This window comes from Phoca vitulina, unplaced genomic scaffold (genome assembly GCF_004348235.1).
Source record: "Phoca vitulina isolate PV1807 unplaced genomic scaffold, GSC_HSeal_1.0 scaffold2, whole genome shotgun sequence".
Classification (NCBI taxonomy): domain Eukaryota; kingdom Metazoa; phylum Chordata; class Mammalia; order Carnivora; family Phocidae; genus Phoca; species Phoca vitulina.
The window spans coordinates 99726686-99754076 of NW_022589705.1; the positions used below are offsets into that span (position 1 = coordinate 99726686).

General features: G+C 63.4%; 1 protein-coding gene across 2 annotated transcripts in view; it reads left to right on the forward strand.

The window, feature by feature from the left end:
- The window catches only part of MORN1 (MORN repeat containing 1), a 52108-nt gene extending 24717 nt beyond the window's left edge, over positions 1-27391 (forward strand). The window contains exons 10-13 of one of the 2 annotated variants that reach the window (XM_032395287.1): positions 12932-13083; positions 13200-13279; positions 25096-25142; positions 27008-27391. In XM_032395287.1, the coding sequence (XP_032251178.1) occupies positions 12932-13083; positions 13200-13279; positions 25096-25142; positions 27008-27156 (428 nt within the window). In that variant the 3' untranslated portion in view covers positions 27157-27391. The remainder of the gene's footprint in view (positions 1-12931; positions 13084-13199; positions 13280-25095; positions 25143-27007) is intronic. The other variant, XM_032395278.1, reaches the window with a different exon arrangement.

The following is a 27391-nucleotide window of genomic DNA, read 5'->3' on the forward strand; positions in this document are numbered from 1 at the left end:
AACAGCGGGTGCCCCGGAACCTGGGCAGGAGGAAAATAAAGCCTAGAGAAGCCAGGCACAGCGACCCTGGAGGAGACAGGACATCCCAGGAAGATGTTGCCGGGCCTGCGCAGGCCTCTGCCCTGCAGGGCCAGTCTCCGTGGCTGTGGGCCGAGGGGCAGGCTGGGAGCTACCTGTCCTGGGCATCCAGGCCCCTCGGGTGCAAACCCAGTGCCCACGGTGCGGTGGGGAACAAGCGGTCCCGGGGGCCCCCCCGCAGTGGCCGTCCCGCACTCTCCACGGGCGTGTCTGGTCATCGCCGTCAGTGTAAAGTCAGGTGGTTTGTTCGCGCTGCAGGAGCCTGGTGGGAGAATGCAGCCTGGGCTGATGGTCTCAGGGTTGTTTCTGCATCTGTCAGACCGAGGGCTGGGCCCAGAGGCAAACCCACCAAGGCCACGGTCACCAGGAGGCCTGTGGTCAGCCTGGACAGGACCCCCGAGTGTAGGAGCCGGCCCTCGTGGCCCCCACCCGCCGAGGTCAGCTGCCATCTGCAGCCCTAATGGTCATGCGGGTTCGCCTGGCTTTCCGGCTGCTTCCACGTCTGCCCAGAGCACACAGCATCTCCACATGCACTTGGCTCCTGGTGCCTGAAAACCTGCTGCCATGGAGTGCCTGGCCTGGCTTTTCCGTGGATTATTCCGGAATGACTCCCGGAAAGCGAGTGCTCAGGAGGTAAATCAAAGTTTCATCTCTGCAGTTCACTGTGTCCGGGGCCGTGACTCCTCCCACACAGCCTGATGCGTCAGTCATACAGCCTTCATCTTACTGGGGGGAGCGTTTGCATTACCCGAGGCGGCCCAGCCGAGCATGGCCATGGGGTCCCGCCTGGTCCCCTGTGCCCACCATCGCCCCAGGAAGCTGCACCAGATCCTCGGGGACCACGGCAAGCTCAGTAAATGGGGCTCAGGGGTCCCCATTGGGCAAATTCACGTGCACGTTAGCTGTGGGGGCCTTCACGCTCTCCTCGGCCCTTTGAAGGGGGGCCCGTCCCCGCAGTTAGGATCCCAGCCCTGGACACCGCAGACGGGTGCTTCAGAGTCACAGAGCAGGACAGGCGGACCCGGAGTGCTGCGACAAGGCCCATGGCCAGACCCGGGCCTGGGCCCTCGCTGCGGGGAGCCCCATGCTGGAGGGGCAGGCGGGGGCCCTGAGGCTCGTGGGGTGGAGCCCTGGGGGGCCTGGCCACGACCCCTCATCTGCTTCCAGCCCAGTTTATAGAAGCAATTTTACACTGCAGGGCAGAAGAGTTCTCATATTTCTGCGTAAAAACACTCTCTGGGCGCCACGCCTTCCACCGGGAGGGATTTCAGAGCCTGTAATGAGGTCTCCGTGGAAACCAGGCCCAGAAAGCGGGGCCATGTCTGCTCCTTGAGGTTTGGGGCAGGCGGCCCGGGCCCGGCCCACTGTGCAGGTCTGGGGGGCTCACCGCTCGGGGAGCGGGCCTCACCCCATGCTCGCGGGGCTGCTCTCAGGCTGCCAACACGTTCAGAGATGTTTCTAGCTTTGCTAGGATAGGGGTGTGGCGCCACAGAAAATTATCTTTGGGGAGACCAGGGGGAACATGCCCTTGGTTTTGTGAGAATGCTCAGCACTCAGGTCTGAGCTCCGCAGGTGTCCCAGCTGCCTGTTGGAAGCTCTGCAGCCGAACCCGAGGCCCCCGGTCCTTGGCCAGGTGCGTCTGGGGGCTGACGCCAGACGTGGGGTTGCTGCTTCTCTGCCCTCTTATGGCTGAGCCTCTCTGTGCAGGCCTCCTCTTCTGTAAAATGACAAGCGGCCTCTGTCCCCAAGATTGTCAACCCCATGGTGACCCCGTCCTGTCCCCTCACAGGGTGGCACTCCAGCGACCCGCATACCTGCCCGGGGGTCAGGAAGGGTCCCCTGTGCTTCTGCTCCTCTCATGGGGATCGGTCCACCCCCAAACGCTCTGGAGGACATTCACACTGAGTGTCCTGTCCCCACAGCTGCCCCAGAGCACCCCTCGCCCGGCCGGTGCCCGAGTCTCCGGACGTGTTGGCGGGAGCCTGGGTCTGCTCTGGGTCATGGACACGCGGGCCGGCGGCTATCCTCTGGTGCCTTCTGCCAAGAGGGGATGAAGCCATTGCAAATGTCAGCTCTGCCGCGGGTAGGATAGGGTCAGCCATAAGCAAGAGAAAACCCCGCATGATAATAGCTTAACCAAGGGAGCTTGCTGCGTGGAGTCTAGGAGGCTCCAGCCGTGGGGCAGCCCAGCAGTGCGTGCGAGACCCTCGTGCCGGCGAGAAAAACCCAGAAACGGCCCCAGGGAGACCTGGAGCTGCTTGGGTGGGAAGCAGGCAAGGCTTTTTCTCTCTCTTTTTTTTTTAATGAAGTGGCTTATTCTGTGACTATATGGGGATAGATATCTTTAACTTGTAAGTTCTCTTTACCCATTATCCTGAAAGACAGCAAAATGTGTGACATTCCATGGCAGCCCCCACGCGCACGGGGAACATAAGTCAGGAGTCTTTCCCTCGGACGAGTGAACGTCTGTGTTCTCAAAGCCAAACCGTAAACCGTGTCGTTCTCACTCTTATTGCTGGCCTGGCGCAGCGCTTTCTCGCATGGCTCCCGGATCCCACCTCTCTTCCTTCTGCCCGACCTTCGCCAAGGACCCCTGAGCCCCGTTCAAGCCTGCAGCGAGCCAGGAGTTCCAGCCAAGAGTTACTGCGTCTGCCTACCTGGGTGACAGCCACGTGCGCCGGCCTCGGGGTGGGGAGGGTGGCACCTGCTGAGGCCACCGTGGGCACTTGCCGCGTGCATTTGAAAGTCTTGGGGAGCAACCACTGGTGGCCCCCAGCCTGCAGCCAGGACACACGGACAGGCCTCCGAAGTGCAGGGCAGAGACCGCAGCCCGGAGGGTTTCAGGCCGAGAGATCAGTCGATAATCAGTCGATTAGTCGATGCCTAAAATAGATTGGGGCAGAACATGTCCCAGGTGACTGTCCCTCTGGAAGCCCTTCCTGTGTCCCCGAGCAGGGGTTCCACTGAAATGTTCTCCCAGCACACAGACTCCAAGCCCAGGGTTTCCCGCTCAGCCCCGGGTCACAGGCGCCATTGGACGCCCTCCCATGACCGAGCACGCGCCACCACACAAGCAGACAGGAGCCCGGCTCCCGCTGAAGCCTCATCCCACGGCTGCGCTCTTGCTCACCAGGAGCACCCCCACCCCAGGTCCATGCTCCCGAGCGCACCTAGGAGCCTGCTTCTGACAGCAGAGCGGTGGCTTCGACCCCACCGATGTTCACGCTCACGTGGACGTTCAGAGGCAGGGGCGATGGCCCCGTGATCACCAGGGATCCCTGTTCTCATTGCCTCTCCTCTGTGGTCCTTCCTGCACCACCTCATGGCCCCAGGGGGTTGCACAGGTGCCAGTCATCAGGCCCCTATTCCCGACAGTGGGAACTGGAAGCAGAGGGAGCACGGCTGGTCCCTTCTAAGAAGCGTCCCTTCCAGGACACCCCGTTGTTCACCCCTCGTTGGCCAGAACCTGGTTACGTGACCATACCAGGCCACAAGGAGACAGGAGATACAATTTGCCAGCCAAGATCAGGTTCTGTTACCAGAGAACGGAGGATGGATATTTCGTGTCAATCAGCCATGCTGGCCTGAGGGCCTAGAAGCCACAGGAGCGAACCCGCCTTCAGCTCACAGCCGGGAGCAAGGCCCTGGGCCTCCTGCCATCTCCAGGGAGGGACAAGGCAGGTGCCCTCGCTCAACATCTCTTTGTAGGCAGTGTCTCCTGCGCGAAGGCGCCATGTCCCCCATCTCATGCCCCTGTCCCACGACAGGGCTATAAGGCACAGATCAATGGGTTTGGTAAAACTGGGGCTGGAGGTGAAGAAGCTTAGTCTGTCAGACCGATGGCAAGTGTGGGAGATGGGGTCCCACAGCACCAGGAGCTGCTGAGGGCCACAGGGAGCCCCGGCCCCACAGCCCCTGCCCTGCTTCTCTGTCTCAGGGTTAGCTCACGGTCAAGAAACAGTGCGGGCAACCACCCTGGTCCTGGACAGGGGGTCCCCTTCCCTAACCGAAGGGGTGGGCAAAGGCAGGGCCGGGTGGGGGCCTGGCCACCAGCTCTGCTCCGCAAGCAGCCTTCACGCCGGGCTCGGCATCACAGAACACCTGGCAGGCCTCCCCTGCAGCCTTGGCTCCTGGGGGTAGTGCTGGGTGCGGGCCCAGAGCCCACCTCACCCCACCCCACCCCTGCCGTCTGGCCCCCCCCGGCCCCACCCGCCGCGCTCCGAGAACCGAACCGGAAGGATGCGCCGGTTCAACAGGATGTCCTTGCCCACCTCACGGTCAGATCTTTGAGTACTTCAGGGTTTCCTTTCTCAGCGGCCAGGAGGTTGGGTGCCAGGGTGAGGAGGGAGGGAAGGGGCTGGAGCTGCCCTACAGGGAGGCATCGCAGCGGGAAACCAAAGCAAAGCGGCATCTACCGCTTAAAAGCAAGTATCCATGCTTCTCCCAAGTTCTTAAGCTCGTGTGCCAACACCGGAAGGCACGTGGAGCACAGTCCCCAGCCTGCTGCCCCGCCGTACCCCCAGATTTCCCCAGCCGCGATCGCCTGGCCCCTCCAGTCACTGAGAACGTGGAGCTAGACGCCGGCGCCTTCCAGCTCGCGGCCCTCGCCCTCGCCCCACGGGGACCAGCTTCTCGGCCCTTTTCCTCACCCATCCAACCCACAATTAAGAAAGTAAACTCTCTAAAATCTTGGTTTCCAATTACGCAAATAAGTAAAACGAAGAGAGAAAACACTTTCTCTTTCCAGAGGCCCCGTGTCAGTAATATGTAATTGTGAAAGTCAGTATTTGATTATTTTGTTGCTATGAAATAGTTCAGTCGCTGAATTGTTTTAACTTTTGAACAGATGATGTGCTTTTCGTTGAGAACAGGCGATTTCATGGGCGTGGATGATCGCCAGGTTTTCTAAACCCTATTTTGGTGAAATTACAGCACCCACATTTTAGTAACAAAGCACATTGATGTTATATTCAAAAAGATTTTTATATTTAGACACTTAACCTTTTGTAATTCCCACCCACAGCTTTAAACGGTAGCGCCCTTTTATGTTAATTGCCGTCAGTGGGGTGTCTGCTCGCCCCCTGGCAATTTAGGCCCATTGAGCCCTAATGCAGGTGCTGATAATTGCTGCAGGGACATTGTCAGGCAGAGGAGCCCAGGGGCCCAGACAATCCCCCGTAAATTGGATTTGGGAACCTAATAAAGCTGTAGCAGGGAGAGAACCTCAGATTGCTTCTCTCTCTCTCTTTTTTTTGAATGCACAAAACCCTCCCAGGAAATGTTTCCAGCTGATCTGAGTGGTCCCTCTTTTCCATTTGTTGAACAAATGGTTTTGAGTATTCATCGGATGGGATCTACGAAGAATCATCCGTAATTGTAAGATGATTTTAAAAATCAAGGTGCCCTTTGCCGCTAATCCAATCGTGACAATAAAAGTGACGGAATGGGTAGCAGAGAACTTCTGGAAATTTCATTGCCTCTTGGGGTGGTAACATGTTTTAATATAAATTGTCTATGGTTAATTATGGCAGAGTAGCTGGCATGAAAGGTCCATATTTTTAAAGGGAAATTTGTGCTGTAAATTTCTCGTCGAGGAATCCTACCACACAGAATGTCCCTGACAAGAACAGATACCCCCGTGCCTCCGAGGCCAATGCAGGGAGGACCAGTGGGATGAATGCAAAAGTGAGGGGGCGTGTCTGCCTGAAACCACGCATCCGAGGGGTGGGTGGCCACAGGACCTGAGACCGCAGCCCCTCTCCCCTTCGGCTCCCTGGTTCCCCTCCTTCCTGCAGCTCCTGGCCTGAGGCCGGGAGCACCTGCCACAGAGCGGGAACCCCAGGAGCACCCACAGGACCCCAGGCAGCAGGTCTCTGGGGGACCCTGCAGAGAAAGGAGAGAGGCAGACAGGCCTGGGCTTCCGTCAGGCTTTGCTGGTGCTGCACCCCCGTGGATGTGCCTTGGGGGGACGGCTGCTCTGGCAGGAGCAAACTCCGCTCTAGAGCTAGGCACAGAGCCAGCTCGGATGTTGTTCTCACCCTGGCTCTGGCCTCAGATGCCTGTACAAGGGGGGACCCAGGGGGCTCCCCAAGATGGTCTCCATGCCCACACCGCCCAGGAAGCCCTGCTTGGGGCAGGGTGGGCCCCCTTCCCCACGGCACTGGGGGATTTAGGCCATCTGCTGGACAGACCCCAGACCGCCGAAAGCCACCAGGCCAGGCAGGGACAGACACTGCATTTGTGTCCTGATCTGCCTCGGGTTTAGCCTCTGACTGTTGAGGCACAAATGGGAGGGGACACATCCCACCTGCCCAGCTGCCCATGTGCAGCCCTTCTCCCTCCTGGGACCGGCCAGCAGGGGCGCCTGGTCTCCTGCGGTCAGAGCCCTGCTTGCCCTCACCCCGCGTCACAGGGCCTCTGGCCTTCTTCTTGTCAGCCCCAGTGCTCTCCATCCACTGGGAGTGGGCACAGTGCTTGGGTGAGGCCCCTGCCCCAGCCGGTAGGGGCATGGGGCTCTCCTGGTGCCCAGTGTGGCCCCTGGGATGCAGGAACCACTTCGGGCAGGACACTTGAGGAGGGCAAGAGGCCAGGGCACACCTCGCACCCTGACCTGTCCAGGATCCCCTGGTGAAGGTTCTGGGGAGGGGTCTGCTTGGGGTCGCTACTGTCCTGGGCGGTGGTGGGTGTGGGGCAGGCCCGGCCCAGGCCCCGTGGTGGGCAGAGTCAGGCCTGGACTGGCAGGGGGATGCCCAGGGCAGGCTAGAGGAGCAGGTCTGGGGCGTGGCTGAGGACCAGCCCTGGGACGGAGGGGACGTGGGCCAGGCGTGTGCGTGCGGGTGGGAGCTCACACGCTGAGTGTGCGCCTGCCAGTGTGTGTAAGCACGGGGTGACCGGGAGTGTTTCTGCTTGTGTGCACCCTCGTGTGCAGACTGCATGCATCTGTGTGCAAGTTTCCCGTGTGCAGAGAACGTGTGGGGTGATGTCTAAGTATGTGCTCGCACCCCTGGTCGCGGCCAGCTCCTCAGTGCCTGGCCCTCACCGCACGTGTGGCTGGCGGTCTGCAGGCCCCGCAGGGCCTTTCTGGAGGCCTCAGGTCCAGCTTCCTTCTCCTCGTAAAGGCCACTGGCCCATAGCGCTCTCTCCCTCACCCGATCGCTCCTAGAGACACAACAGAGACCCTTCATCTTTCCCAGAAGAACGCAGGGCAGGGAGCTCGCTTTTGCCAGGAGAAGCACCACCTCAGCCCGAGGCCAACTCCATCCCTCTTGGGAGGCCTGCTGCCGCGTCTGGAGACCTCTGACCTCTGGACCGGCCCAGCGGAGGGTCCCGCACCACCGTCCCGGCCTCTCCCGCCCCTGCAGGTGGCCCTCACGTTGGAAAGCTGCCGCACTCCGAGCCCCTTCGTGGCCCCCGAGGCCTCTGCCCAGGCCTGTGCTGAGAGCCCTGAGGACTGCGGCGCACAGAGCAGCTCCGGCTGGTCCTCCCAGGACGGGCAGCGTCAGGGGGCAGAAGGGCTGCGGCGGCGGCTTGGGAGTCCGAGCACAGCCCGCCCCTTCAGCAGAGCCTCCATGGCAGCCGCCCGGCGCTTACCAGCGCCCAAGCATCGTGAGGTCAGCCGCCCGTCAGACCCCGCGTCCCGGGGCCGCTCCTAGGGGCCCCCACTCCCCACCCCGCTGAGCTGCCCCTGCAAGATGAGAAGCAGCAGCCCCGGGGGAAGGCACCCTGTGTGGGTGGCGGGCTGTCCGCCTCAGCCCCGGGGGCCGGGGTCCCTGTCGGCCATCTCGGGGGCAGCCCGGCCTCACTCTGGCCCCTCGGTACAAACAGCCTGGCCAGGGAGCCTTCTGGAGGCGAGGAGCGGGGGGACATCAGAGACAGGCTCAGGAAGAACCCCCCACATTCGTGCCCCCATCCTGGGGGTTTGCCAGCAGAATCACCCCTCTTTCATGTCCCATTTGCGAGTCCAGCCCCGCAGAGCTCCAGGAGGGAGTCTGGAAACAGCAGTGTGCACTCGGGTAGCGTTTGGGGGAAGGGGACGCTTTAGCCACTTGGCGGGGCGCACGACGTACAGCCCCCTTCAGAAGGATGCACATTCAGGAGAGGACAGGGCCGCGCCAGAGTGCTAGTTTCAGGGGCAGCAGTGCGACCTTTATTTTCTGAGCATCCAGAAAGGACGTGGGCCAACGGGGACAATGGCTTTGTGTCAAGTCCATTTTCCACGCTTTGGTAAAGGACGGGGAAGGCAGGTGTCAGGTTCCTCGTCAGGAACAGTCCGTGGCCCCGGCGTGGGCCCTGCCGAGCGCAGCCCGAGGGGCCGGGGGTCCTGGTCCACGCTGCGGGCCCCAGGGCTGGGGTTCTGATCGGCTGCGCGCCCACCCCTCCCTGCCAGGCCCCACGAGCTCCCTGAGGGCCTGGTTCTCACACAGGCTCCTTGGAAACTGTTGAGTTTGAAAGCCTCTGGATAAAACCATGAACCAAACCTGCCCCAGGCCTGCAGTCCGGATGCGGCCTTAGGCGCCCACGTGGGGACCATCTGTGTCTGGGCTGGCTCCCCGGGCCTCTCCAGCCCGGCTGCAGCCTGTGTGGACGCGTGGGGCGGAGGTCAGGCTGGGGGCTCCTGGCAGGGGCTCCTGGGACTGTGCAGGTCCTGCCCCAGGGTCGTGTCGAAGACAACATCTGAGGCCCTGTCAGGCCAGCCCCACGCTGGACAAATGGACGGGTGCGCAGGGAGCACGCAGCCCAGAGCGAGCCCTTGTCCGGCGACCTGGGCCATCCGAGAAGGGTCCCGAGGGTGCCCACCCGGCCCTGCCCAGCACTCGCGCGGCCTCTTCTCCCCCTGGGTCGTGGAGACCCGGCCCCGCGAGTCCTCTGCCTTTGGCAGCCACCAGCTCCTCGGCTAATTGAGCCTGCTCTAAAGACTAATGCAGTGTGTCTGGTCACCTCCACGTGAGGCGGCTCTCGGCCCCTCAGGGCCGATAACAGTTATTTTTTTGATTCACTTAAATGAAGAAAACATTCCAGCCTGTGGCTGGCCCTCCGCCCGGGCCCACAGCGGCCATTTGACGGTCGCGGCCCGGCCTCCGCGAGGCTTGTTTACTCCGGCCGCCGCTCTGCCTTTGTCTCCGCGTCCTACACAGGTGATTAGGGAGTCTAATTGAGTTGGCTGTAAAAAGATAATTAATCGACATTTCCTCCCAGAGAGGTCAAGCGCCGATCTCCCCGCGGCGCAGCCTTCCGTTACGAGTCCCCCACCCCAGCCCCCTGAGGCAGCAGTGACCTTTATCTTGCGGATAATTAAAATCGACATAAAGGTTTTGGAAATAACTCCTGAGAGCTGGAGTCAGCATCTGCAGGTCGGGGCCCTGCCTTGTGGGGTGGCCAGGCTGGGGAGTGCCCCCCAGAGTGGCCGGGAGTAGCTCCAAGGGCCCCTACAGGCCAAGGCGGGGCCCTCACCCAAGAACACTGTCCCATCAGGAGCAGGAGGGGATCTTGGGACACTTGCTTCTCCTGGCGGCTCCCTCGGGGCCGTGGGGCCCAGGTGGAGGAGAAGGATGGGGTCCCCAGAGAATCTGATTTGCGGTGAGGCAGTTCTCTCAGAGGGTGGGGGCTCTGGCCAGGAGCGCGGCTGGGGAGGGGGATCCGCGCTGGCCTGTGCTGTGGGCCGGGCGGTGTCCCTGCAGTGTGGTCCTTTAGCAGAAGGTAGTCTGACATCCCCTGGGGGGCACCTACCCGCAGGGCAGACAGGGTGAAGAAGGGGCTGCAGGAGGCGGTGAGTGTTAGGGGCGCACGTGGCCACCCTGTGCACCTGCAGCAATGCCCGGGTCGGGGCGTAAGCGGAGGCCGGAGGGGCCAGGCGTCCAGAGGCTCGGCCTGCGGCAGGGTGGTGAGCCAGGGTGAGGTGCGGTGAGTAGCGGGAGTGGCTGCTGCTGGAGGTCCTGCGGCCACAGGGCTGGGTGTGTGCTCAGGACGCAGGAGAAAGTCAGTGGGGGTTTGGAGCAGGCGGGGCCCTCCCCCGGCGGTGGATCCATGCGCTGGGAGTGAGGGTGGGCCCACGGTGGTGGCTATGGAGACACCAGGCCTGAGGGGACGCCAGTGAAGGGAGGGGCAGAATCAAGGATGTCGCCCACGTTTCTGGTGGAGCAAGTGAGAGTGGGGGATGGACCTGCAGGGGTAGGAATTGGGTCTGGGGGACCCAGAGCTCCGTCTGGGAGGCAGCCCGTGGAGATTCCTGCAAGGATCTGACCCCGAGGAGGCCGGAGCTGGACCAACATGGTGCTCACCTCCAAGCGCAGTAAGGCGCCCACCCAAAGGGGGTGTGGATGGGGGCGGCAGCGTTGGGTGTCCGCCCACGGAGGCGGCGGGGGCGGTCAGTTGTGGCCACTGGTGCCCAAGAGCAGTGCAGGCCCAGGCAAGGTGCGCTGGTGTTAGGGCCGGGGACACCGGGCCGAGGTTGTGGGAAACCCCGATTCTAAACTCTCCTGGTGAAGCTTTGAGCTGACAGCACCCTGAGCAGATGCAGCTGTAAGTGGATTTTAAACTCCTACGCGGCCCAGAGAGCCCCCTAGTTCCGTCCTAGGGGCAGGGCAGGGTCTGCAAGCCTCTCCCAGACCTTCCGGGGGGGCAGGTGCACACTCTATCGGAGGCTTGTGGCCAGGCCGAGACACCACCCACCCCACAGCGCCCTGGGCCACAGTCCACGCACGGGCAGGTGGCAGGGGACGGCAGGCCTGGCCTGTTGGGACATCTCACATGCAGAGCAGATAGAAGCTGAGCGACCGCTTGGATGTACGAGCCAGGAAGCCACGGTCCAGCTGAGACGTGGAGGCGAAGGAGGCCACGGGGCCGTGTCCAGGAGGAGGGGCCCGTGTGTGGGGACCGAGCTTGGCCAGGCTAGGTTGTGCCCCGAGCACCAGAGGTGCCCATCCCTGGGAAGGTGGCAGCAGGCCTGGGCGTCACATCTGAGAAGTGGGGACGGCGGGGGCGGCGGCCAGGTGTGTGAGCCCCATGTGCGGAAGGGGCCCACATATGCAGGGAAGGGACCTCGGCACCCTGTGGGCCCGAGCAGGCCAAATCTAGAAGACTGCCTCCCCGACGCACACACATGGCTGCTTCGGCTTAAGGTCATTGGCGTTGGGTTTCTCTCGGTTTGGACAAGAAGGGGTCTCTGGTCCACTGGCAATGGATGGCGCAGAGGGAGACCTGTGGTGGTGAGTGGGGAGGGGCGGATGGGAGACCAGGTGATGGCGGATGTCAAGCCTGTGGCTAGAAGACGCGGTTTTACTGAATCGCACTGGCTGTCCCCGTGCCGCCCCGCCCAAGGGCCCTGCTGAGTTCAGTGACATCCGTGCCACCAGGCAGAGCGTGGAGGTCAGCAGGGCGGCGCCCTTGGCTCTCTGGGCCTGGCTTCTCCTCACCAAGTGGATGTAATGACGGAACCTCTGCTCGGAGAGGCCTGGAGATTTCTGGGAGGATCGGCCTACAGCGGCTTGGCTCCGAGCGGAGGGAGGGGACGTGCTCCGGGCTGGGTGTGCCTGTCCCCCCCCCCCCCCCCCCCCCCTGCCCCGGGAAACGTCGTGTTGCTGTCGGAGGTGCGTCCGCGACCCACTCTTGCGCGGTCACCTGGACGGGGGTCTAGGGTACTGAGCCAGGGTCTTTACCATCCGGAGGCAACCAGCTCCGCTCGAGCCCACTGGAAGCCGTCCGTGCACTCGGAAATAGAAACTATGCCATCAGCCCCGCGGCCCCCAGTCATTGCCCAGGACATAAATCGCGTGAGGACAGCAAAAGCTAATGGGGAGAAGGGCATTAGTTAAAGAATGTCCTTGCCAAAGGACAGACTTTACTTTTTATAATGCACCATAAGGATGAAATGAAGACACCTCTGAGAGAAATTATTCCCTACCTGTGATCTGGAAATACTTCTGGGGCCCGTCTGCAGAAGTTGGGCTCCAGGGAAGGGGCCTTAATGCTTACAGCCCCCGGGCCCCATCCAGCCTCCTCCCTGAGGTCTGACCACTCCTGCTGGTGGCTTCTCCCTGACGGTGTGTGAGCGCGGGGCAGGGACCTCAGGACAGAGGTCGGTCGGGAGAGCCGGGAGCCCAGCCCCTACAGGATAGCAGGTCCTGATGCATGTGTGTTGGGACAGCCCCGGTGACAACCCCGTCCCAGCCACCAACTTCCTGTGCATGGGACGGAAGGAAGGGGACAGCCCAGTGGGGCGGGGCCTGGGGAGGGAAATGCCCCGTCCCCCTCACACCTTGGGGTGCCAGGAGCAGGGGAATGAAGAAAGCCAGGAGGGACAGGGTCCACAGTGGGGGTACCTGCTGCAGGGCTGAGCCCAGCCCACTGCCATTCTTAGATGCCAGAGGATCTGGGGGTCTCTGGGAGGCTGCTGCCCCTAATGGGGGCTGGCGGCTGCCAGCGCTTCGTGTTCCATGGCCATCACGCAGCCATGAAGTAGAAATGTCCTCCTCCCGGCACACGGGGCAGGAGAGGCCCGTCCCGGCCCAGTGCAGGGCCTCCGACCTGGGGCCTGTCCAGGCCCTGTCCCGGGCACCCAGGACCCTCCCAGCCCCAAAGAATCTGCCTGCCAGGCCCTCATGGTGGGCCCCAAAATATACCGGCCTGGAGTCTGCTGTGTACGCCAGGCCCTGCCCCCTGCCCGGCCACTCACCTGGAGATGGCCACACGGCCAGCGCTCTGGGCAGCAGGGCTCCAGCACCCCGGGCCCACGTGGCTGCCCGTGGCCCCAGCTGGCTCAGTGGCAGAAGCTGCATTTCGGAGAGGCCACGGGAAGGTTCTCTCCAATCTTGGCTTCGTGCTACTGCAAAGGGTCTTTCTGTTCTTCGCTTCTCAGGAGAGACCTCCTCCTCTTCCTGGGGATGCGAGCCCCACTGCCCTGAGAACTGCCGGCGCGTCAAACAAGGTTGCGCCCGATTCTCGGACGTCTGCCTTGGGCCCCCACCGCCCGGGTACAGCCCCGTCCTCTTCCTGGACGGCCTCCGTGAGGTAGGGGCAGGGAGATCCCCCCCGCCACCCCCGCCACGGCTCAGCCCGCACACTGCCCAGCGCCGAGCCAGGGCACCCGGGAGCCCCTCTGAGCCCTCCCCCATCACTCCTTCTAGGAGGCGGACTGCAGGCCCAGAGGCAGCCTGGGCCCCGGGAGGACGATGCCCGCCGTGCAGGACCCGCCAGGAGGCAGCAGGTAGGAGAGTTGACCGACTCGGGGCGTTTGCGGGTGTAGCCTCCCAGGTGCATGCAGGCAGAGGTCAGGGTGCCCGGGGGCTGCGGGTGCTTCTGGGCCTGGACAGCAGGAGAGGCCGGGCTTGCCGCCTCACGGGAGCCCAGCCCTGGTCCAGTCGGGCCGCGCTGGCCCGCGCGCTCAGATAGGCCCGAGGTGGGCAGAGCAGGGCGGCCTGCTTCTTCACATAATGCCAGTGGTGGGGAAGCCGCGCCGGTCCTTCCCCCGGGGGCCAGCTGGGCAGAAAGGGATCCTCCTCGAGCGTGCGCACAGGCCGGGAGGGGCCCACAGCGTGGGCAGAGCGTTCCTCACTGTTGCGTGCCAGGCGGCCACGGGCTCACCACACGCCAGCCACATGCCTGCCACAGGCCCGGGGTCCCCACCGGCCTGTCCTGCAGCAAAGCAGCCCCACTGGACAGGGCTGCGTGCCCCACTGCGGGGGCCGAGGAGACCGCCCTCGTCAGTACCGTGTGGCCCGACTGAGTTCACCTCGCTCCCCCCGGGGCTCCCCCAGCAGCTGGGAGCCGTAGAGAGCTGGCTGCAGCACCATGGGCCGCACACGGGGGTGCAGAGCCCCCGCCCCCGCCCCCCCCCCCCCCCCCCCGAGCAGAGCAGACCTGGGGCTACAAGCAGGACGTCCTGACTGCGGCGCGCCGACCCTGAGAAAAATCACCTGCTCTTGAAAGACAGGAGCCCTCCCTCGGGAGACAGGGCGCACGGGGCCCAGCGTGGGCGGGGCAGGGGACAACGTGGCCCCTCGGCGACAGGGACGGGTGCCAGGCCTTCCCAGATGCCCACCTGCCAGCGAGGGCAGGCCTCTGACGGGCGCGTGTGGTCCCATCAGCTCCAGGGGCCGAGGCGCCCGCGCCCGGGGCGCACCTCTCTCTTCACGCGCCAGCCAGGGGGCTGCAGAGAGAGCCACGCTCGTGGGCAGAGGCCTGTGGGCATAGACCCGATGACGAAACTTGAGGAAACTGAGAAATCCAGGAGAAATGGGAAGAGGGCCGCCACAGCCTGATGCCTTCCCGCAGTGAGATTGCTCATCGCTGACGCCAGTGGGCGTGGGCCGGGCCGGGACTCCCGGAGGCTGGCACCGTGTCGGCCGGCTGACAAGCCTTTGATCCCGCTCACGCAGCAGAGCCAGGACCCGCTGTTTCCCGGGGAAGGTGCCTCCCTTGCGTGTGGCTCTGAGTCATGGTGTGTGAATTAACTATGAGGCCCGCTCTGCACAGTAACTAGAGAAGCAGAGATGTGGGAAAAACGACCAAGATCTGCTAAACGTGGAGACGCCGCGGCCACCCAGTGTTTCAGTGGCAGGAACGCATGTGCGGGCCAGAAGCGGACACAGCCGCCCACAGCCCCGGGCTCAGTGCTCAGGGCTCCGGGCTCAGGGCTCAGGTCTCAGGGCTCAGGGCTCAGGGCTCCGGGCTCAGGGCTCCAGGCTCAGGGCTCAGGGCTCCGGGCTCAGGGCTCCAGGCTCAGGGCTCAGGTCTCAGGGCTCAGGGTTCCAGGCTCAGGGCTCAGGGCTCCAGGCTCAGGGCTCAGGGCTCAGGGCTCTGGGCTCCGGGCTCAGGGCTCAGGTCTCAGGTCTCAGGGCTTAGGGTTCAGGGCTCTGGGCTCCGGGCTCAGGGCTCAGGGCTCAGGGCTCAGGTCTCAGGGCTCCAGGCTCAGGGCTCAGGGCTCAGGGCTCTGGGCTCCGGGCTCAGGGCTCAGGTCTCAGGTCTCAGGGCTCCGGGCTCAGGGCTGTAACCGTGGCAACTTCGAGCAAACAGAAGGCCCTCGCTGTCCGGTCCCTCCTGAGGAAAATGAGGGAGGGGTCCGACCGGGGTCCTCGTCGTGGGGGGTGACAGCACCGGGAGGGAGGGGTCCGACCGGGGCCCTTGTCGTGGGGGGTTGGCAGTCCCAGGAAGGCATGTTTGCGTGTGGAATGCTCCGCATCTCTGTGAGTGAGCTTTGTGAGCTGGTGACGTGGCCGTGACGCATTCTTGCCCCCGTCTGAGGTTCGTGGGGGCTGCTGCCCCTTCTCCCCGGGAAGCCCAAATCTCTGGGCAGCCCAGCTGACAACTTCCGCATATAAGAAGCCTGGACAGATGGTTTTCATGGTGAGCTCCAGTGGATCGCGTGACTTGGGGGGGCACGTTTACAGGCACAGGTCTGAGCCTTGTTGTGGCTGTAGAGCGCCCCCCTGAGCCCCCTCCCCTGCCCCTGTCACAGGGTCTGTGTGGCACATCACCTCTCTCAAACCCCACCACCCCCACAACTGCCTTCAGGGGCCCCTGCTCTGTGCCCCCGAGTCCCCCTACCCATCTGGGTGCCTTGTGGTCCCCCGGCCCCATGCACAGAAGAGTGAGGGGGAGCCTGCCCAAGGCCCCCGGCATCGGCCCCAGCACCCCCTACCAGCTCTGCTGTGGGACACGGGGTGTCCCGATGTCCCCCCACCAGCCTCCGACTCTGGTTCGGGCACCAACTCCCCACACCAGCGTCCAAACCTGGCTCTTGACCCCCAAAGCCCACGTTTTGGAATTCTAAGAAAACCATCCTTCCTAGCAACTCTGGCAGGTCAGAAGGCCTGGACTTCACGCTGGGTCTGGTTGGCCGTGAGGAACCCCCACCGGGTCTCGGCCACGTCTCAGATGTGTGGTGGCCCTCCGGACCACCCCTGGGGTCACCTCCACATGAACGAGACAGGGCCAAGGGAACGAGATGCTCCTGACGCTCTGCGAGCCCCCAGCTGCCAGGACCCACGGGGGAGGGAGCGTCTGGGAGGGGCTCTGGCAGCTTCCTGCCACAGGCCAGCCCCCACCCAGCACGCAGCCACCACCTTCCCCTCCCGAGGGGCCTGCGATGCCATCTCACACACACCTTGGCCTCCCGGGAAGGCCACCAGTCGGACCCCACCTTCTGTAATGGGGAGCGGGCCGGTGGTGGGGTGCCGGGCCCCGTCGGCTCTCCCCACAGGTCCCCCCCAGACTGCGTCAGGCCAGCTGGGCATCCCAGCCTGGCATTCTGCATTTCTGCCTGTGGGTTTGCAGCCTGCCTCCCAGTCTAGACAGAGCCCCCTGGAAGGAGTGGCCGTGGGGGGAAAAGGCTGGGAGGGGGCGCCCCCCCAAGCCCGTCTCCCCCTATCCAACAAAGGGGCCGCACCCAACACAGCCCCAGGGATGCAGAGCCGAGGGCCCTGGTACCACCACTTCCAGACCACGGGCTCTACCCACCTCCTCTCGCCCCCCAGCGACTCCAGAGCCTCCGTCCTTTCCAAGTTCCCAAAGTTGAGAATTTCCGTGGGGGTGTCTGCAGATGGCTTCCGCACCCAGAAACCCACCACACACTGCCCCCCTCCCAGTGGCCAGCGACCAGGGGCGCAAAGTGGTCTGTGGGTGTCAGCAGCGGGTTCAAGAACTCCCGCGGGCAGTGGGACGGCGGCACCACTGGGCTGACGTGACTGTCCCAGCCGTGCGTGCGTGGTGTCAGACCCCGAGGTTGGAGAGGGCGGGAGAAGCAGTCCAGGTGGCTGCCATCCCACCTGGGGTGACCCAAGTGGGGAGCAAGGGTCTGTGGGAGCGGTCACGGGGGCTGGGCTGCGGGCCTGGGGCACAGCGCCCGCAGACACAGGCCGTCTGTCCCGCAAGGGCACCTCGGACGTACCCTGAGCCCCCTGCGGCCCCACGGACAGGAGTCACCTCTAACGTGCTCCAGGGCCCTGGGAAAGGACAGGTCTCGCTGAGCCTCCAGCCGCCGGTCAGCTGTGGACCCTTGTCTGTCCCCCCCTCCCTGATGACCCCTCAAAGCCACAGTAAACCACGCGCTTGCTCATCTACTCACTTTGCCCACAGAGCAGCCCATTATTACCATCCGGGAGGCTCACACAATAGAAATGATTGAAAAAGATTAAGAGGGACTCGCCACCCTGTAATTTTGGAGCCTGGCAGAGGTTTTAATTTACATAAGAAGGGTAGAGCATTCCAGAGGAATCCTTTGCCTCTTGTTACAACTTCCAGGCATAATTCTGCATTATCTTCACTGTCTAAGAAGAATCACCTTTGTGCATTTTGGTGGAGGGAAGGGAGGTGAAGGGTCGGTCAGGCGCCGTGGCCACTGGGCTTCTACCCTCCAGCACACATGCTCTGACTACTTATTCTTGGGGTGTGTGCCTGCCCAGGGAAGGGGGCACTCAGGGGCAGCCAAGTGCTAAGGGGCCCAGCCCCCGGCCCACTCGGGGCCCCTCGCCACACAGACCCCCACCCAGCCACGCTTGGCAGAGTCCCAGGCTGGGAGGGCCCTGCGTGTGGCTGACAGGGAAGGGGCCTGCTGAGGTCCTGAGCCGGGTCCTGGGGTCCCAGAAGGGGTGTGGCCCCGTCTGACTCCATTTCCCCAGGGAATGGCATGAATTGGGGCCCTGTCTTCTCCACTATCTCAGAGCCTGGGCGGGCCCTGAGTTGCTCCCTCCTCAGGCTCAGGTGGGACCGCAAGGCCAGCCGTCTCCAGCAGGGGGAGGCAGCCTGTGGTTGGGGCCCCTCAGTGTGGACCCAGACTGGGCGGGTCGGCAGATGGCCGCGGGAGTTGCGAATCTACTCCATCCCTGCGGCCGAGTGTGGCAGTGGCCCAGCCAGGAGCCACGAGGCTGCTTCTCTGTGCCCACGGCCTGGGGCCAGGCTCCGTCCCAAGGGCCCCGGGGGCCTGCGGCTGTGCTCCGCGGGCCCCGGCCAGGCCTGGCGGCACAAGCTGGACTTTCGGGCTCACACCCAGCTCTGGCTCTTCACCGGCCGGGCCTGCCCCACAGGACCCCGCACCCCGCCGGGGCTGGCACCGCGAGCCTGTCCTCTCTGGGTCCCCGCTGACCGCGGAGCGTTGCCTGGCCTGCCGCTCTTCCCCGGGAGAGCCCAGCTTCCACCGCAGCTTCTCGCTGCTTTCCTGCGGAGACATTCCTGGCACATCACGGAGTTTCACAACATGACACAGAGGCCTGTCGGTTCCTGAGTGATGTGAGATCCTGTGAGCTGCAAAAGATGGAGTCGATTTTGGAAATGTGGCCGTGAGCTTGCCCAGCCACCCACGAGAATTCCATCGAACAGGGCATTCGCCCTCCCCGAAACCCTAAATGTGTGCTCTGTAGTGGGACAGCGCAGCGGCCCGCGGCCCCAGCCGCCGAAACGCCACCCCTCAGCCTGCCCTGCGTGAGGCCCCGGGGGCGACCTCGCCCCTGACCGCTCGTTGCCGGCTCAGCACAGGGCCAGCCGGAGCCCGACGCGTGCTGGCCGGCCCAGCCCCTCCCCTGCTCACTCGGAGAAAAATGGGTTTAATTAAGACTTCCGTGATTAGTCATTTAATCAGTCATCAGGCCAACACAGATGGAGCCAATTAATGTTTTTACTTGAATAGATAGTTGGGGCTGGCAGCCCATCCGCGCAGGGTCGGGCAGGTGACCGCTGAGCACCTGACGCAGGCCCCCATCCCCTCCATCCTGGGCTCCTCGCTGACCCTGCCCCAGGGACACAGGTCCACGTACCGTCCCCCCTCGTCTGCCCTGGGGCCTGGGCACTGTCCTGTCCACCCCTGGCTGGCCTCACCATGACCCAGAGATGCTCTGGGCAGGGGCCTCCAGGGTCAGCAGGACAGGCTCGCGGTGCCAGCCCCGGCGGGGTGCGGGGTCCTGTGGGGCAGACCCGGCCGGTGAAGAGCCAGAGCTGGGTGTGAGCCCGAAAGTGCAGCTTGTGCCGCCAGGCCTGGCCGGGGCCCGCAGAGCACAGAGAAGCAGCCTCGTGGCTCCTGGCTGGGCCGCAGGCCTCCCACCGCACCATGGCATCTCTGGGGGCCCACTCTGGGTGTACCCCACCCTCTCCCTCCACTCTGGGCCCTACACAGGGCTCAGCCCAGGAGGCTGGGGCAGGTGCTTTGAATTGAATCTCCAATGACCCAAAGAAACCCCACAGGAGGGGACACCTGGGTGGCTCAGTCGGTTAAGCAGCTGCCTTCGGCCTGGGTCATGATCCCAGGGTCCTGGGATCAAGTCCCACATCGGGCTCCTTGCTCAGCAGGGAGCCTGCTTCTCTCTCTCTCCCTCTGCTTGTCCTCCCTCTGTCAAATAAATAAAATCTTTAAAAAAAAAAAGAAACCCCACAGGAGGTCCAGGGTGAAGCCCACAGGCCCCTCTGCCCCCAGGCCTCCCCCCCACCCCCTTCTGTGCAGGCAGGGCCCTCCAGCCTTTGGTACGTGCTGACCCTCCGCTGGGTTGCAGCCTGCGTCACCAGGGAGTGTGTCAGGGGGCTCTTGGCGCGGGTCTGCTGCGGCGCTGAGGGAGGGGCGGGTTGATCTCAGGTGGGCCCTGGGACAGCCCCCCCGGGGGTGAGAGCTCCCAAGACAAGAGGGCGCCGTGTAGGGGGCTCTGGTCCCCGCTGCAACCTGCCGCCCTTCCCCTGGCCACGGAGCCCTCACAGAGTGGGCTCGGTCTCTGCCGTCCCGTCCGGCGGCTGGCAGCTCCTCTGCGTGTGTTCGTGGGAAACAGGAGATAGGGACTGATGGCTTTCTCTGCTTCCTCCGAAACTTAAAAGATGGAGAAATGAGCCCCATCTCGTCCGAGCAGGAATAATAAACGGAAGCAGGTGTGAGGACCGGCGGGGCGGACGGAGCAGCTGGGCTGGCGCTCGGGCTGCCCTAACCCCCCACGGCACCGCGGGGCCGGAACAGTGACCGTGACAGCAGACGGAGGCTGGCAGCAGGCGGGGCCCTAACCGCTCACACGCCCACGGCAGGCCACCGGCGGGTGGCCCCACCCCCCACCCCCGCGAGGGAGCAGGCACCCCCTGTGGGCTTTCAGGGCCCAGAGCTGATTGCCCACTGGGGACAGGGGCCCCTAGATGGTCCTTGGAGCCCCGCCCCGCCTTGGCCCCCCGGGTCTAGGCTGAGAGTTCCTGGAGTCTTGGGTGCATCTGCGCCCCCTCCCTCTTGGCCCCCAGCCGCTCTCCCACACACGCGTGTGTGCAGGGGCCTCACTCGAGGGGCCGCTGTGGCAGCGTAACCCCCATCCCAGTGTGAGCTTAGGTGGGGACAGACCTGCTGGGGGCCCCGCGGAGCAGACCACCCTCTGGGGCCGCGCTGTCTGGGAGAGAAGCCGGGGCTGCCCACCGAGGCTCTCGCTCGGGGCCCACGGCCCTGAACCTCCTGCATCCCGGGGGTCCCCAGGGAGCCGCGATGCTGTCCAGCTCGGCCCCAGATCCAGGCCAGCCCTGCTCCCGCAGCTAGCTGACTGTTCTAATTTTGGAACTTCCTTACGGGCCCTCCATGGGGGCCACAGAAAGCCCTGGGGCTCACATCCCACGTGAGCAGGTCAGGAGAGCCCGGGCAGCTTCTCTGCCTGCCACACGCCCTCCGGGCAGCAGTTTTCCTAATCTGTGTCTTTGACTCCATGGCTCCCCGGTTCCCTCAGCCAGCACAACCCATTAGTACAGGAGGACAGCCGTGGTGCCCAGGGGACCGTGGGCAAAGGCCAGGATCCTGGGCCTTGGCACACACTGCCCCGGAGGTGGGGGCTCTCCCCCAACCAGGATGCGGGAAAGGGTCCCTGTGCCCTCTTGCCCTAGGTGGGCCTTGGGCAGATTGGTCCCCGTGCCCCCTCCACAGCCTGAAAACCAGTGACAACAAAGGTCAGGACCAGGCCTGACGAAGCCCTGAGCCTGTTCCCCCAGCCCCCTGCCGCCCAGTCCGGTCTTCAGCCAATGGGCCTCCTCTGTCTAACCATAGGGCCACCAAGCCCAAAGCCCTGCTGGTCCCTCAATGACCTGTGGGTGGACAGGCCCGGGTCACCTGGGCTACTGGAGACCTTTGGTTCACCCAAGGGAACCCCCTTCTCTTGCCACCCACCGTGTGCTTGGCCATGGGGTCTTCACACCCCCTCACCATTGCCTCCCTCTGTTCAGCTGCCCAGTGAAAGGACAAGTGCACACACAGGTTCCAGGCCCACTGGGCCAGGGTCTGGCTGACTGGCCTCAGGCTTCCTCTCCAATTATGGCCATTTCTTCAGCTCTGCCAATTTGTTCTCCCCCGCCAACACCCGGGCCTGCAGAGAAGCACTGAGGACCCACATGCCCCAGACCTTGCCTGTGGTCCCCATGCCCTGCCCAGGCTGCTGTGGGCATCGCCTCAGCGACAGTTCTGCTTAGGGTCAGACATGCTCACGGTAATTCCAGTGGGACGGAGTCCCAGGTGCCTTCTTGAGGGGCCTCATGACTTTTCAGTGCAGTCCTGAGATGCACCTGTCCTAGTCGAGGTCACGTGGCTCAGAAAGGACGTTCTCAGGGCCTGAAGAAAGGGAAAGACATGGGGTCATGGGGAGCACCAGGGCCAGCTGTGCTGAGGGGACAGCAACTGGACTGGTGAGCCACTCAGGTAGCTGAGCACCTAGGAGGAACCTGCAGGGTTACCTTGTTGACCTTGACAGGAGGCCATCCAGTTCCCCTCCTGGGGCCTTGTGGGGACTGGAAGACCCACCATGGGAAGGTGATTCCACGCTACAGATGATTCTCACAGGACCAGGCCCCGCCTCAAGGGGCCACAAGCAGTCAGGACAAGATGCCATTTGGGGGCCCTCAAAGGATGACCCCAAATAGCAGTGGCAGAGGCCTCATGCTCTGCCCTCCACGAGGAGCCCCAGCCCTTCAGGACGGACCACAAGGACACGAGCTGGGGCCATCGGGGCACCACATTCCAGTTTGGTCTACAGATGCAGAAACAGGCTTCTGCTTCCAGCCAGGATGAAGTGCAAGGGGCAGGATTTGGCCCTCCCACACACACAGGTAAACAACAAACAAGTTGGACAAGATCCAGGAAACAACAGCCAGCCTTCACAACACTTAGAGGCCCCAGCTCACTTCCTGAGCATTTCCAGCTGTGGTGCAGGGAGGGGACCCAGCAGTTCCAGGGGTCCCCCCAAGGGCAGAGATGGAGCTGGGAGTCCTAGAAAGCCAAGGCAGCTAGAGTCTGCAGGAGGGGGCATGGGAGAGGAGAGAGTCCTAGAGATCTGCAGAGCATGAGGAACGTGCTTGAGGCCAGGAAAACCACAGAGAGGGTCACAGCGAGCCCTGCCCAGAGCTCACACAGGGCTGTGGAGAGTGCTCGGTCCAGCGGTCAGCCTGGAAGACCTCCAGATTCACAGGACATCAGAAGAGTATTTAGTAGTGGGGAATAATGAACCCTATCTTGAACCCCACCTAACAAACCTTAAAGCCAGACCCAAAAGGATCAAACCATCTCTAAGGAACTGAACAGCATCAAGAATATTTATAAGAATACAAAGTAGGGGCGCCTGGGTGGCTCAGTTGTTAAGCGTCTGCCTTCGGATCAGGTCATGATCCCAGGGTCCTGGGATCGAGCCCCGCATCGGGCTCCCTGCTCAGCGGGAAGCCTGCTTCTCCCTCTCCCACTCCCCCTGCTTGTGTTCCCTCTCTCGCTGTATCTCTCTCTGTCAAATAAATAAAATCTTAAAAAAAAAAAAAAAAAGAATACAAAGTAGCCAGTAGCCAAGAAGGTAAAATTCACGATGTCTCACATCTGACCAAAGATTACCAGGCACACGAAGAAAGCAGGAAAGTACAACCCATAATGAGAAGAAATAAACTAATCAAAGCCAACCCAGAAATGACACAAATGGGAGAGTCAGTAGATGGGGAGGTGAAACGCTGTGAGTGGACTGTGCATGTCCAGCAGGGAAGACTGGCCACGCTCGGCAGACACGGAGGCGTGAAGGAGTAGACTCACCCGCCGGAGCTGAAAAATGTGGGCAGGGACGGGTGGAAGGAAACGAGAGCCGTGAGCTTGCGGGCACAGCCTTGGCGACCCCCCAAATGAAACCCGGAACGAAAAGACTGAACATCACGAGCCAGACGGCGCCTCTCGGCCAACCACATGCAGGATCAGAGGCTCCAAGTGCTGCAGGGGAGAAAGTGACAGAAGAAACAATGACGGCCAGAATGTCTTCAAACTTCATGAAAAATATAAACCTGTAGATTCAAGACACAAGGAACCCCAAGCACAGGAAGCTTGAGGACAAGGACACCAGCTGCAGATCAAGAGAAAACACAGGATGCAGTGCTGGGCCCCGGCCCCATTCCAGCTCCCGGCACCAGCCCCTGAGCCCCAGGCCCCCAGCCCCCTGCCCACCCACCACGGGCTCCCAAGTCTGCCCAGGAGGCCTGTCACCTCTCCCTGCCCTGATCGCCCTTGAACCCTGGAGGCTCCGCCTGGTGCTGTATGCAAGGTCCGTGCCCAGTGCAGGGTTCCTGCTGCCCAGGGCTCCGGCTGCACCCTCAGCCGCCCGGCTCTCGGACGCGCCTCCCAGGTCTCCTAGGGCTCCGTGCCCTCACCCCGCGCGGCTTGGAGAGCCATCCCGCTAATGGGCGCCCCCGGCATCACCTCACACCAAGGCTCCCCCGCTCCTTCCCGGCTCTGCCTCTGCTTTCTTGAAGCCCTGGGGGTTCTGTAAAAACTCTCAGGATTCTTGTAACCCCGTCTATTTCTCTTGAAGCTGGCAGGCTGACAGACTCTGGTTATTCTTAGTGCTGAATTATTTATCTGCATTCCCCTCCTCACCCACACTTCAGAATTTGTAACGTGGCTCCTGGGTCCAAGCCAAGGCCCATTTTCCCCCACTTGAAATGAAGTAATTTTAAAATCTTTTGTCTTTAATTTTTTATCACCCAAACCATGCCTGTGGTAATTAAGCTTGGCACAGGGTCGGAGCCTGGCGGGTCGCCGAACTGATGCCAGGGAGCCCCCTGGCCTCCAGCCCCCCGCCCCTGCTCTGATGACAGGAAACCAACAGCCATGGAGGGCAGGGGTGGGAGGAGTCCCCCAGCCCCCCTGCCCAAGTCCCATTGGATAGATAATTCAGGGCAAAGCCCAGCCCGCCACACTCGGGGCCTCTGTCCCACCAGGAAAGTGCGTCCAGCAGCTGGAGGACTCAGGTGGGCGTCCACACTGCCCCGGCTTGCCACCTTGCGAGGAGGCTGAGGGCCTGACCCAGGGCAGAAGCTGACGACGTGCTCCAGGTGTCCTCACCGGCACACGGCACGTCCCCCGGGCGGGTGACCGCCCCCGCAGGCGGGCGGAGCGGGCACATCACCGCGTACCACGGAGAGGAGATCCTCCGGTCGGGTCGGAGCCCTCGGCCTCAGGCTTGCTGCCTCGGGCTGCCCACCAGGGCCCTCTTGGGGCTGCCGTGGCCAGAAGTGAGGGTCTCCGTCCCTCAGACTTGGGGCCAGGCCTGGGCCCAGCCCTCCTGTCTCTGCCTGCTACTTTGTCCCTTCCTGTGAGTCTCCCAGGTAACGACCTTCAGTCCTTCTGAGGGGGACCCAAGGGGACACACCAGTGCCCCCCACGGCCCCACCTCCCGCGGAGCCCAGCTGCCACTGGAATATAAATGCCAAACACAGTGGACCCGGCGCATCGGCCCTTTCCTGGGCGGCTGCTCTGCCCGGCGCTGTGCGGCCTCGGTGCCCCCAAAAGCTACACCTGGTTGTGCACGCGGCGGCACCAGCTGTGGAAACGGGCGAGCTTGTGAGGCTCCAGCTCCAGCGTCCGTCCACGGGCGTGTTCGGGTGTAGACGGGAAGGCACCGGCAGGGGGGCAGAGAGCTGTCCAGCAGGAGTGCGCACGCTGCGCTCGGAAGGCAGGGGTGGGGCCTCCGGACAGGATGGTTGTGGCTGGGCCCACGCGGGGCCAGGACTGCGGCGTCTCTGCCGTCCTCGGGGCTGCAGTCTTCCAGGGGTTTCCTCCTCTTCTCCCTGCAGGCCTGACGGGGCGGCCACGACCGAGCCGGCGGCAGCAGCCTTCCCAGGTAGGTGGGCAGGAGGAGGGCTCAGTCGAACGGGCCAAGGCCACTGGTCACCCCACAATCTGCATGTATCATAGTTGTGGACCCTTTGGAAAAACCCCCTTCCCGTGAATGCACCCCTAAATTCAACACTGACCGTGGCTCGGGCAGCTCCCAGCCTGGCCACCCCCACACTACCCGGGCACCCCCAGAGGCACCAGAGGTGGAGGGGACACGGATGGGCCCAGGGCCGCCACAAGACCCTCTCCAGCCTCTGTCCCTTCAGAGGGCTGCGGGCACGGGGCAGGGTATGGTGAGGGGTGCTTGCCCATCCCCATCCTGGGTGCCCTTCTGTCCCCATGGGCAAAGTGAACATCCCCGGTTCCTTGTGTCCAGGGTCCTGATTGGAAGGCTGGCAGGCCTCCAGGTCTGGGCCCCCTCTGACCCCGCGTGTATTTGGGAGTGTTGGCAGGGCCCGTGGCCCCTGAGCCCACCTTGTGCAGGAGGAGGGCTGGGTCCTGGGCAGCGCCCCCCACGTCCCCCTTTGGGCTGGCACTGGGAGCCCCAGCAGCAGCCACACGAGTCTACACTTCAGGCCCCTGGGACCCTCGTGCGCGCCCCAGCGGGAGGGGGCGAGGGTGGGCAGAGGGGACGCCCCACGCTGAGTTGGGAGGGGCCGATGGGGGATTGGCTGGAGGAGGGCCAGGCCCTGAGGAGCAGCAACTTCCAGACCGCGAGGGGCAAAGCCAGCGGGTGGCCAGGTCCCTGAGATGTGGGCAGCGCCGTCTCTGTGGGGACGCCGGGCACCGGGCCCGCGGCCAGACCGTGTGGGCCGGGCCTTGGGTGGCCACCAGCCAGACCCTCTCCCGGCCTCTGGGAGAAGAGCGTCAGGAGCGAGGTCAGACGAGGGCTGGGCTGGGTTCTGCGGCCGCTGCCCACTGCGCCCTGCTCCCCAGCCGGCGCCACAGGCTGGGGAGCTGTGTTCCTGGGAACACCTAGAAACCCGTGCTGCTTGGAAACACTGCGGCGTTGCCATGCACGGCGTCTCCTCCAGGCCGACCAGGGGGCCTGGTGCCCCGGGCTGCGGAATGTGGGCCCCCTCCCAGGCCCCCCGAGTTGCTGAAGGAACTGACTCAGAGCCCAGCAAATTCCTGCCGCCGAAGCCCTTTCTCATCCTGCCCCAGGAACACGCGGTGTCCGCAGGGCGCAGCGGGGAGAGGGCCTGCTTTCCAGACCGGGGCGCTGGAATGTTCCCTCTGACGGTGTGAGCCGAATCCTGCGCCCCATCTCAGCTGCGGCTGCATTCCTGGTGTGAGCCCGGGCCAGCCCAGCGAGCTTTTTCCACGCTCCGGTGCCAGCCCCCTTGGGCTCGGGGGAGGGGAGAGGACGGTTTCTATGGCAACCGCACTTTCTGTTATTTCTTATTTTCTTTTTTATGGTTTCTCCAACTTTGAAGCTCTGCAGACAGTTTACAGACTGCAAGAGGGAAAGTGCTTCTCCTTCTTCCGAGCGCACCGGAGGGCGGCCCTCCTGCCCTAGCCCACAGCCGGCCAGGCGGCCACGTTTTCAGAAGCTTCATTGTTTAAAAAAACATTTTAGAGGAAACGAATTCTCTTTCTCCTAAAAAGATAGGGAATATTTTCAAAAGAATCCTTGCACTCAGCCGTGCAGCCCCGTCAGCGGTGAGGGGCTCTCCGCACCCCCGGGTCCCAGGGTCACCAGCCGAGGAGAAGGCCTGGAGCCGCCATCGGGGCACTGAGGCAGGGTCCCAGGGTCCCAGGCAGGGTGTGTGGGGGGACAGAAACCGAGGCCGGAGAGAGGCAGGGGCAGGAGCCTGGGGGGGGAGTCAGGGGCCCTGGGGGCCTCGTCTGAGCGCCTGTCTTTTGCAGGGGAGTATGTCATCATGATCCGCGATGTGACCGACCCTCCCTTCCTGGGCCACACGCTGCCCACCGCCTTCAAACACCTTCGGGTCTTGGGGAAGGGGACGGACCAGCAGCCCCACGTCCCTGGAGAAGGCCCCGAACCCCCGAGCTAGGGGAGCCACCCCCATGCTCCTGACAGCCACCAGTATGCCCCTCGGGAGACCATCCTCACTTCGAATGGAGAGAAGCCCCCTCTGCTCTGCGGGGCACCTTCCTGCACTTCCGCGGTGGGACTGAGTGCGGGCTGGAGGGCCCCCCTCAAGCATCCCATGGCTTCAATAAAACGCTCAACACCGACTCCCGAGAGGCGCCTGACCCTGACAGCAAGCCCCTTCCCACACAGCCAGG